The sequence below is a fragment of the Neolamprologus multifasciatus genome, chromosome 4, assembly GCF_963576455.1.
Source record: "Neolamprologus multifasciatus chromosome 4, fNeoMul1.2, whole genome shotgun sequence".
Taxonomy (NCBI): domain Eukaryota; kingdom Metazoa; phylum Chordata; class Actinopteri; order Cichliformes; family Cichlidae; genus Neolamprologus; species Neolamprologus multifasciatus.
Window position 1 is genome coordinate 20,282,104 of NC_140442.1, and position 10,306 is coordinate 20,292,409.

General features: G+C 41.4%; 2 protein-coding genes across 3 annotated transcripts; both read right to left on the reverse strand.

Moving 5' to 3' along the window:
* Positions 1–603: 603 nt before the first annotated feature.
* On the reverse strand, positions 604–5,235 carry LOC146520356 (uncharacterized). Of its 2 annotated transcripts, XM_085157197.1 has the most exons (3): positions 4,716–5,235; positions 4,476–4,586; positions 1,813–3,506 (listed from the first exon to the last, which is right to left on the reverse strand). In XM_085157197.1, exons 2-3 carry the CDS (start codon positions 4,511–4,513, stop codon positions 1,925–1,927), a joined length of 1,620 nt encoding a protein of 539 aa, XP_085013323.1. In that variant the 5' UTR covers positions 4,514–4,586; positions 4,716–5,235; the 3' UTR covers positions 1,813–1,924. The 2 variants fall into 2 exon arrangements, with proteins under 2 accessions (XP_085013322.1, XP_085013323.1); XM_085157196.1 differs by lacking the exon at positions 4,716–5,235 and having other exon boundaries at positions 604–3,506; positions 4,476–4,581.
* Positions 5,236–6,921: 1,686 nt separating this feature from the next.
* On the reverse strand, positions 6,922–10,286 carry LOC146520357 (uncharacterized). Its single transcript, XM_085157607.1, has 3 exons — positions 10,241–10,286; positions 8,111–10,177; positions 6,922–7,981 (listed from the first exon to the last, which is right to left on the reverse strand). The coding sequence occupies exons 1-2, from the start codon at positions 10,284–10,286 to the stop codon at positions 8,700–8,702; spliced, it is 1,524 nt and encodes a 507-aa protein (XP_085013733.1). The 3' UTR covers positions 6,922–7,981; positions 8,111–8,699.
* Between the last annotated feature and the right edge of the window lie 20 nt (positions 10,287–10,306).

A 10,306-nucleotide genomic window follows, 5' to 3' on the forward strand; every position in this document is an offset into this window, starting at 1 on the left:
AGAGCAGCAGTAGCACAGGTCAGAAATTCTAGACTTGTTATTCTTTCATTACAACTAATCTTAGGGTTTCCCCACCTCCTGATTGTACTTATCTCTGTTTAGATGTGGATGCACAGTAAAAAAACAACAACTTTGTGTTCCCATGTACTAATATTATTATATTAATATAGCAAGAGGTTCAGTTAGCTTTGCACAAAAATGGCTGGTGGAAATGTCCTTCAAATAGCTACTTTTTACTTTCTTACGTTCTTTACTTTTACTTGAGTAAAGAAGTTGAATCAGAACGTCAAATTCAGAACTCAAAGCCAGCCATCCATCTGAGTAACACCACCTCAGCTGCTGACCTCCTCCCTCCATCGGAGTGTCCATTTTGGTTTCTGTAATGCTTTAATTAACAAATGATTGCATGGCATGTTCTGTACTTGACTTTTTAAAAAAGGGAAAGGCATTAAAATTATTTATGAAATAAAAAAGCAGAATGAACATCCTCTGAGTGTGGTGATTTCATAATTATTATTTGGGATGTCAAAGGACCTTGCAAAGAAAAGCGTCTGGACTTCTTTAAGTTGCTTCAAGACGTTTCACCTCTCATCTCATCTGTGTTATTATTGAAACCTGATTACTAGAAACAAAGATTATATTAGTTTAAAAAGAAAAATACTTCAACACATCCTTCTTCCTTTTCAATTATCCAAATTTGTATTTCCATTAGGAAAATTTACTGGCAATTACAAAAGCCCCCCAAAATATTACATTTTCTAATAACACTGATGAGTATTATAAAATATAACATTTCATTGAAGAAACTTTTCAATATTTTATAGGTACGGTAATTCATGTAGAAAAACAATTGATGCATTAATAGTTTTATTAAGATGAAGAGAGTAAAAGTCTACATTCTGGGGAAACCAGAGTATCTCATCTTAAATAACATACAGTTACTATGTAATTATATGAAAGATAAAACTGGGGCCATGTGTGGCCATCAGTATGATTGAGAAAAATCAAGAAAACAAGTGACATTCAGAATAATCATAACATTATTCAAAGCAAATATATTGTCATAGCTTTTATATTCCCCATACTTGTCATCAATGGGATAGTTCCAAAACACACAAAAAAGCCATCATAATGTCTGTTGAAAACTTTATCACAGTCACAGTTGTTATCTTTTGGCATTTTTGGTGTAATTGTTGTTGTACTTTTACAATGCTGTCATTGAATCACTGTTGTAATATAAAACTGACAATATATATGCATAAAAAAAATCCCCAAATAACTAGTTATGGATATATGGATATATATTTCTGTTCATATTATTGCACACTATTACATTTCTTCAAGACATTTGCATGATAAGTTTAATAAAAGATAAATATATTTGTAAAACAAATATTAAATATATATTACACTTTATAACTCACTTGGAAAAAGGTAATTGTGGGTTAAATAGTTATCCATCCTCAGGTTTACCCAGACTCCTTTTCTTACAAAAATTTAAATCCCAACTAAACAAGAAGAACAGAAGTAAACATTGACAATAAAAAAAAAAAAATCCTTTCACAGTTTTAGTGGTTTTCATGGGGTTTCCATCTGTGATTTTCCTGTTTAATAATAGATGGTAAAGACAAAGAGTCCCAGTACAAGAGGGATTACATTCATTCTGACAGAAGATGCGTTACTTGTTGTTGTCATGGATGATTTAGTTGTTGAAGAAATTGTAGTGGTTGTTGTCGCAGCTGTTGTTGTGGTTTTTGACGCAGTGCTTGGATTTGGAGTAGCTGTTGTTGTTGTTGATGATGCTGTTGAAGCAGGTATTGTGGTCTGAGCAACAGCTGATGTTAGAGGTGATGTTATGGTTGGTGAGGCTGTTGATGTTGTTGGAGCATCTGGGCTTGTTGTTGGTGCAGCAGTTGTTGTGGTTTCAGATGCGGTGGCTGTGGTCACAGCAGATACTTCTGTTGTTGGAGCACCTGTTATCGATGGTGGAGCAGGAGTTGTTGTGGTTGGTGCCACCATTGTTGTGGTTGGAGCAGCTGTTGTTGTGGTCGGAGCAGCTGTTGTTGTTGTTGGAGAAGCAGTTGTTGTTGTTGCTGCTACTGTTGTTGTGGTTGTTGCTGCAGTGGCTGTGGTTGGAGCAGCTGTGGTTGTGGTTGGACCAGCTGTTGTCGTTGTTGGAACAGCAGTTGTTGTTGCTGGTGCCACTGTTGTCGTGGTTGGAGCAGCTGTTGTCGTGGTTAGAGCAGCAGTTGTGGTTGTTGGTGCCACCGTTGTTGTGGTTGGAGCAGCTGTGGTTGTGGTTGGAGCAGCTGTTGTTGTGGTTGGAGCAGCTGTGGTTATGGTTTCTTCCACAGTGCTTGTGGTTGGAGCAGATGTTGTTGTGGTTGCTGCTACTGTTGTTGTGGTTGGTGCCACCATTGTTGTGGTTGGAGCAGCTGTGGTTGTGGTTGGTGCAGCTGTTGTCGTGGTTGGAGCAGCTGTTGTGGTTGTTGGTGCCACCGTTGTTGTTGGAGCAGCTGTGGTTGTGGTTGGAGCAGCTGTTGTTGTTGTTGGAGCAGCTGTGGTTGTGGTTAATGCCACAGTGGTTGTGGTTGGTGCTGCAGTGGTTATAGTTGGAGCAGCGGTGGTTGTGGTTGGAGCAGCTGTTGTTGTTGTTGGTGCAGCTGTTGTCGTTGTTGGAGCGGAGGTGGACGTCGTTGGTCCCACAGTGGTTGTTGTTGATGCCACTGTTGTTGTGGTTGTTGCCACAGTGGATGTAGTTAGGGCAGCTGTAGTTGTGGTTGGAAGAGTTGTTGTTGTTGTTGGTGCAGCTGTTGTCGTTGTTGGAACAGCAGTTTTTGTTGTTGGAGCAGCTGTGGTGGTTGTTGGAGCAGTTGTTGTAGTGGTTGTTGCCACAGTGGATGTGGTTGGTGCTGCAGTGGTTGTGGTTGGAGCAGCTGTGGTGGTGGTTGGAGCAGTTGTTGTAGTGGTTGTTGCCGCAGTGGATGTGGTTGGTGCTGCAGTGGTTGTGGTTGGAGCAGCTGTCGTTGTGGTTGGAGCAGCTGTTGTTGTTGTTGTTGGAGCAGCAGTTGTTGTGGTTGGAGCAGCTGTTGTTGTGGTTGGTGCCACAGTGATTGTGGTTGGAGCAGCAGTTGTTGTGGTTGCTGCTACTGTGGTTGTGGTTGGAGCAGCTGTTGTCGTTGTTGGAGCAGCAGTTGTTGTTGTTGGTGCCACCGTTGTTGTGGTTGGAGCAGTTGTTGTTGTGGTTGGTGCTGCAATCGTTGTGGTTGGGCCAGCTGTGGTTGTGGTTGGAGCAGCTGTTGTTGTGGTTGGTGCTGCAATCGTTGTGGTTGGGCCAGCTGTGGTTGTGGTTGGTGCTGCAGTTGTTGTGGGCAAAGTACAGGTTGGTCCACTTTTTATGGTACCAACACTCTGCATGAAAGGTAGAGAACCCAGGCTTGAAGCAGCTGCACACAGGTTGCTGGATGCACAGCCGTAAGCGGGAAAATCCTTGGTGCCATCGTTCACTGTAGATGAAAAATTCCAGTTTCAACAATTTCACATATTTTTAGACATACATGACTGTGTAGTAGCCTTTGAAAATCAAGACATACTTATATAAAAATATAATATTAATGGGTATAAGTTCGAAAAGTTTTCGAGGCATCATTTCAGTAAACTATTTCCATTTAGCAAACATAAATATCTTGTACATAAAAAGTAATCTAACATCTTTTTTAATCTGTTCTGTTTGCTGACAATGCTGAAACTTGAAATCTTACTGTAGTGACTTTTGTGTGTACTCTAAGACCTGAGTTGTGTGTTCAACATTTCTAATGTATAATACCATACCCACCAATAAACAATTTTTAATTAGACACACGAACAGAGCCTGATTTTCAGTCAGTTGTTTCGTGACTTTCACATTCAAGTTATTGAAAACATGTACTCACAATGTCAGAAGCCAAAGTGATTTCCTTTTAATGAACAGTGTTCCTACACTCGGTGTTCTATTATCACGCATGGTTTTTTTTTTCATTTAAAGCAGGTAACTGATTTTTCCATCATCAAGAAATCAAAGTGCTCCTCTTGATGTTTTCATGTGTATTTTCTTTACTTTGATCTTTTTGTGATGGACTTTTATCTCTTTGTTTTCAGCTCTTGTTTTATACAAATGATTAGTCATGACAATAACTGACACATTAATCAGTACCTCCATGCTACAAATATTGACTTTTCTTTTAAAGTTTCGGGAATACTTCTTAACTAATATATTTATGTGTTGTGGACAAATATGTATAATTTCCTACACTGATTAGCAAATCTTCATCTTTAAAGATTTAAAGTACAAAATCACATTCATTACAAATACGGATAAAATGCTTGGTAATGGTTTTCCTGACTGATTGAAAAAAAAGAATGTTTGTTGAATTTATTTTATGCAAAAACCAAATTTAAAGATGATTTTTGTTAAAGTATGCATGATGAAGACTCACTCATTGATTGAAAGCATTGGTCCTCCACTCCCTGACATTGCAATGGTGTGTTGCACTGAGAGGTGGAACAATAGTTACATAGTAGGCCGTTACTTGACTGAGGAGTAGGGGCTGAAACAGAAAAGAACATAATTTCATTTTAGAACAGAATATTTCAGCAGATATCAGAATATTGTTTCTTATCCCTTTCTGTCATGTCTGTTCGGTTATGTGTCTTTAACTTAACTGATTTCTACTTACCAGCCAGAGTTGCTGAGTTGCAGTTATCCGTGTTGCAGCATGTGGCAGATGCAAGAGCACTTTGAACACCCAGGTCAACTGAAAATGTCTGAGAGCCCGTAGTTGGACACAGGGCGGAAGATGCACATGCCTTGTAGATTTGTGTTGCCGTAGTTCCAGATGAGGTAGCTGCAAAGTAATTTTAATATTTTTAATGATGAATTTTATTAATGTTGATGGAAAGCACACATAGCTTCACAGGTATTTGAAATTTACTGAACTGTATGAAATAATATGAAGAAAAGATTACCTAAAATAGTAGCTGTAAAACACATGGTCTCTGAAGAACATGTTTTTGCTACTGTGGTTGAACACGTCTGATCTGTGCAGGTTTCACACTGAAGGGCTCCAGCTGCAATCAGGAGAGAAACAATGAAAGGACTGAAGTTAAAATGAAAGATTACAGGTTTTTAAATACCCCACTATACTGGTATTATTAAAGAGTCTTTATCTCTTCTATTTTTTAAGCTGTTGTACAGATTAATGAAATGCTGTTAATTTCTTTAACATCTGTATGAATATATTTTTTTTTAATAAAGTGACATGAAACACTACATTAGTGTTAATTTAAGGTTAATGAAATAAGGATAATTTAAATCACGGAGGCCTGCTCCAACAACTGTCAACCATTTAACAGTTTCTGAGTCTATATTTAAAATGTTATAATTTTTATGGCATGTGGAGCACCACCATGTGGAGCACCTGTTGTTGTGGTTGGAGCAGCTGTTCTTGTGGTTGGTGCCACAGTGGTTGTAGTTGGAGCAGCTGTTGTTGTGGTTGGAGCAGCTGTTGTTGTGGTTGGAGCAGCCGTTGTTGTGGTTGGAGCAGCTGTTGTTGTTGTTGGTGCCACCGTTGTTGTGGTTGGAGCAGCGGTGGTTGTGGTTGGAGCAGCTGTTGTTGTTGTTGGTGCCACCGTTGTTGTGGTTGGAGCAGCTGTTGTTGTGGTCGGAGCAGTTGTTGTTGTTGTTGGAGCAGCAGTTGTTGTGCTTGCTGCTACTGTGGTTGTGGTTGGAGCAGCTGTTGTTGTGGTTGGAGCAGCTGTTGTTGTTGGTGGTGCAGCTGTTGTTGTGGTTGGAGCAGCTGTTGTCGTGGTTGGAGCAGCTGTTGTGGTTGTTGGTGCCATCGTTGTGCTTGAAGCAGCTGTTGTTGTTGTTGGAGCAGCTGTGGTTGTGGTTAATACCACAGTGGTTGTGGTTGGTGCTGCAGTGGTTGTGGTTGGAAGCAGCTGTTGTTGTTGTTGGTGCCACCGTTGTTGTGGTTGGAGCAGTTGTTGTTGTGGTTGGTGCTGCAATCGTTGTGGTTGGGCCAGCTGTGGTTGTGGTTGGAGCAGCTGTTGTTGTGGTTGGTGCCACAGTGGTTGTAGTTAGAGCAGCTGTGGTTGTGGTTGGAGCAGCTGTTGTTGTGGTTGGAGCAGCTGTTGTCGTTGTTGGAGCAGCAGTTGTTGTTGCTGGTGCCACTGTTGTCGTGGTTGGAGCAGCTGTTGTCGTGGTTAGAGCAGCAGTTGTGGTTGTTGGTGCCACCGTTGTTGTGGTTGGAGCAGCTGTGGTTGTGGTTGGAGCAGCTGTTGTTGTGGTTGGAGCAGCTGTGGTTATGGTTTCTTCCACAGTGCTTGTGGTTGGAGCAGATGTTGTTGTGGTTGCTGCTACTGTTGTTGTGGTTGGTGCCACCATTATTGTGGTTGGAGCAGCTGTGGTTGTGGTTGGTGCAGCTGTTGTCGTGGTTGGAGCAGCTGTTGTGGTTGTTGGTGCCACCGTTGTTGTTGGAGCAGCTGTGGTTGTGGTTGGAGCAGCTGTTGTTGTGGTTGGTGCCACAGTGATTGTGGTTGGAGCAGCAGTTGTTGTGGTTGCTGCTACTGTGGTTGTGGTTGGAGCAGCTGTTGTCGTTGTTGGAGCAGCAGTTGTTGTTGTTGGTGCCACCGTTGTTGTGGTTGGAGCAGCTGTTGTTGTGGTTGGTGCTGCAATCGTTGTGGTTGGGCCAGCTGTGGTTGTGGTTGGTGCTGCAGTTGTTGTGGGCAAAGTACAGGTTGGTCCACTTTTTATGGTACCAACACTCTGCATGAAAGGTAGAGAACCCAGGCTTGAAGCAGCTGCACACAGGTTGCTGGATGCACAGCCGTAAGCGGGAAAATCCTTGGTGCCATCGTTCACTGTAGATGAAAAATTCCAGTTTCAACAATTTCACATATTTTTAGACATACATGACTGTGTAGTAGCCTTTGAAAATCAAGACATACTTATATAAAAATATAATATTAATGGGTATAAGTTCGAAAAGTTTTCGAGGCATCATTTCAGTAAACTATTTCCATTTAGCAAACATAAATATCTTGTACATAAAAAGTAATCTAACATCTTTTTTAATCTGTTCTGTTTGCTGACAATGCTGAAACTTGAAATCTTACTGTAGTGACTTTTGTGTGTACTCTAAGACCTGAGTTGTGTGTTCAACATTTCTAATGTATAATACCATACCCACCAATAAACAATTTTTAATTAGACACACGAACAGAGCCTGATTTTCAGTCAGTTGTTTCGTGACTTTCACATTCAAGTTATTGAAAACATGTACTCACAATGTCAGAAGCCAAAGTGATTTCCTTTTAATGAACAGTGTTCCTACACTCGGTGTTCTATTATCACGCATGGTTTTTTTTTTTCATTTAAAGCAGGTAACTGATTTTTCCATCATCAAGAAATCAAAGTGCTCCTCTTGATGTTTTCATGTGTATTTTCTTTACTTTGCTCTTTTTGTGATGGACTTTTATCTCTTTGTTTTCAGCTCTTGTTTTATACAAATGATTAGTCATGACAATAACTGACACATTAATCAGTACCTCCATGCTACAAATATTGACTTTTCTTTTAAAGTTTCGGGAATACTTCTTAACTAATATATTTATGTGTTGTGGACAAATATGTATAATTTCCTACACTGATTAGCAAATCTTCATCTTTAAAGATTTAAAGTACAAAATCACATTCATTACAAATACGGATAAAATGCTTGGTAATGGTTTTCCTGACTGATTGAAAAAAAAGAATGTTTGTTGAATTTATTTTATGCAAAAACCAAATTTAAAGATGATTTTTGTTAAAGTATGCATGATGAAGACTCACTCATTGATTGAAAGCATTGGTCCTCCACTCCCTGACATTGCAATGGTGTGTTGCACTGAGAGGTGGAACAATAGTTACATAGTAGGCCGTTACTTGACTGAGGAGTAGGGGCTGAAACAGAAAAGAACATAATTTCATTTTAGAACAGAATATTTCAGCAGATATCAGAATATTGTTTCTTATCCCTTTCTGTCATGTCTGTTCGGTTATGTGTCTTTAACTTAACTGATTTCTACTTACCAGCCAGAGTTGCTGAGTTGCAGTTATCCGTGTTGCAGCATGTGGCAGATGCAAGAGCACTTTGAACACCCAGGTCAACTGAAAATGTCTGAGAGCCCGTAGTTGGACACAGGGCGGAAGATGCACATGCCTTGTAGATTTGTGTTGCCGTAGTTCCAGATGAGGTAGCTGCAAAGTAATTTTAATATTTTTAATGATGAATTTTATTAATGTTGATGGAAAGCACACATAGCTTCACAGGTATTTGAAATTTACTGAACTGTATGAAATAATATGAAGAAAAGATTACCTAAAATAGTAGCTGTAAAACACATGGTCTCTGAAGAACATGTTTTTGCTACTGTGGTTGAACACGTCTGATCTGTGCAGGTTTCACACTGAAGGGCTCCAGCTGCAATCAGGAGAGAAACAATGAAAGGACTGAAGTTAAAATGAAAGATTACAGGTTTTTAAATACCCCACTATACTGGTATTATTAAAGAGTCTTTATCTCTTCTATTTTTTAAGCTGTTGTACAGATTAATGAAATGCTGTTAATTTCTTTAACATCTGTATGAATATATTTTTTTTAATAAAGTGACATGAAACACTACATTAGTGTTAATTTAAGGTTAATGAAATAAGGATAATTTAAATCACGGAGGCCTGCTCCAACAACTGTCAACCATTTAACAGTTTCTGAGTCTATATTTAAAATGTTATAATTTTTATGGCATGTGGAGCACCACCATGTGGAGCACCTGTTGTTGTGGTTGGAGCAGCTGTTCTTGTGGTTGGTGCCACAGTGGTTGTAGTTGGAGCAGCTGTTGTTGTGGTTGGAGCAGCTGTTGTTGTGGTTGGAGCAGCCGTTGTTGTGGTTGGAGCAGCTGTTGTTGTTGTTGGTGCCACCGTTGTTGTGGTTGGAGCAGCGGTGGTTGTGGTTGGAGCAGCTGTTGTTGTTGTTGGTGCCACCGTTGTTGTGGTTGGAGCAGCTGTTGTTGTGGTCGGAGCAGTTGTTGTTGTTGTTGGAGCAGCAGTTGTTGTGCTTGCTGCTACTGTGGTTGTGGTTGGAGCAGCTGTTGTTGTGGTTGGAGCAGCTGTTGTTGTTGGTGGTGCAGCTGTTGTTGTGGTTGGAGCAGCTGTTGTCGTGGTTGGAGCAGCTGTTGTGGTTGTTGGTGCCATCGTTGTGCTTGAAGCAGCTGTTGTTGTTGTTGGAGCAGCTGTGGTTGTGGTTAATACCACAGTGGTTGTGGTTGGTGCTGCAGTGGTTGTGGTTGGAGCAGCTGTTGTTGTTGTTGGTGCCACCGTTGTTGTGGTTGGAGCAGTTGTTGTTGTGGTTGGTGCTGCAATCGTTGTGGTTGGGCCAGCTGTGGTTGTGGTTGGAGCAGCTGTTGTTGTGGTTGGTGCCACAGTGGTTGTAGTTAGAGCAGCTGTGGTTGTGGTTGGAGCAGCTGTTGTTGTGGTTGGAGCAGCTGTTGTCGTTGTTGGAGCAGCAGTTGTTGTTGCTGGTGCCACTGTTGTCGTGGTTGGAGCAGCTGTTGTCGTGGTTAGAGCAGCAGTTGTGGTTGTTGGTGCCACCGTTGTTGTGGTTGGAGCAGCTGTGGTTGTGGTTGGAGCAGCTGTTGTTGTGGTTGGAGCAGCTGTGGTTATGGTTTCTTCCACAGTGCTTGTGGTTGGAGCAGATGTTGTTGTGGTTGCTGCTACTGTTGTTGTGGTTGGTGCCACCATTGTTGTGGTTGGAGCAGCTGTGGTTGTGGTTGGTGCAGCTGTTGTCGTGTTTGGAGCAGCTGTTGTGGTTGTTGGTGCCACCGTTGTTGTTGGAGCAGCTGTGGTTGTGGTTGGAGCAGCTGTTGTTGTGGTTGGTGCCACAGTGATTGTGGTTGGAGCAGCAGTTGTTGTGGTTGCTGCTACTGTGGTTGTGGTTGGAGCAGCTGTTGTCGTTGTTGGAGCAGCAGTTGTTGTTGTTGGTGCCACCGTTGTTGTGGTTGGAGCAGCTGTTGTTGTGGTTGGTGCTGCAATCGTTGTGGTTGGCCAGCTGTGGTTGTGGTTGGTGCTGCAGTTGTTGTGGGCAAAGTACAGGTTGGTCCACTTTTTATGGTACCAACACTCTGCATGAAAGGTAGAGAACCCAGGCTTGAAGCAGCTGCACACAGGTTGCTGGATGCACAGCCATAAGCGGGAAAATCCTTGGTGCCATCGTTCACTGTAGATGAAAAA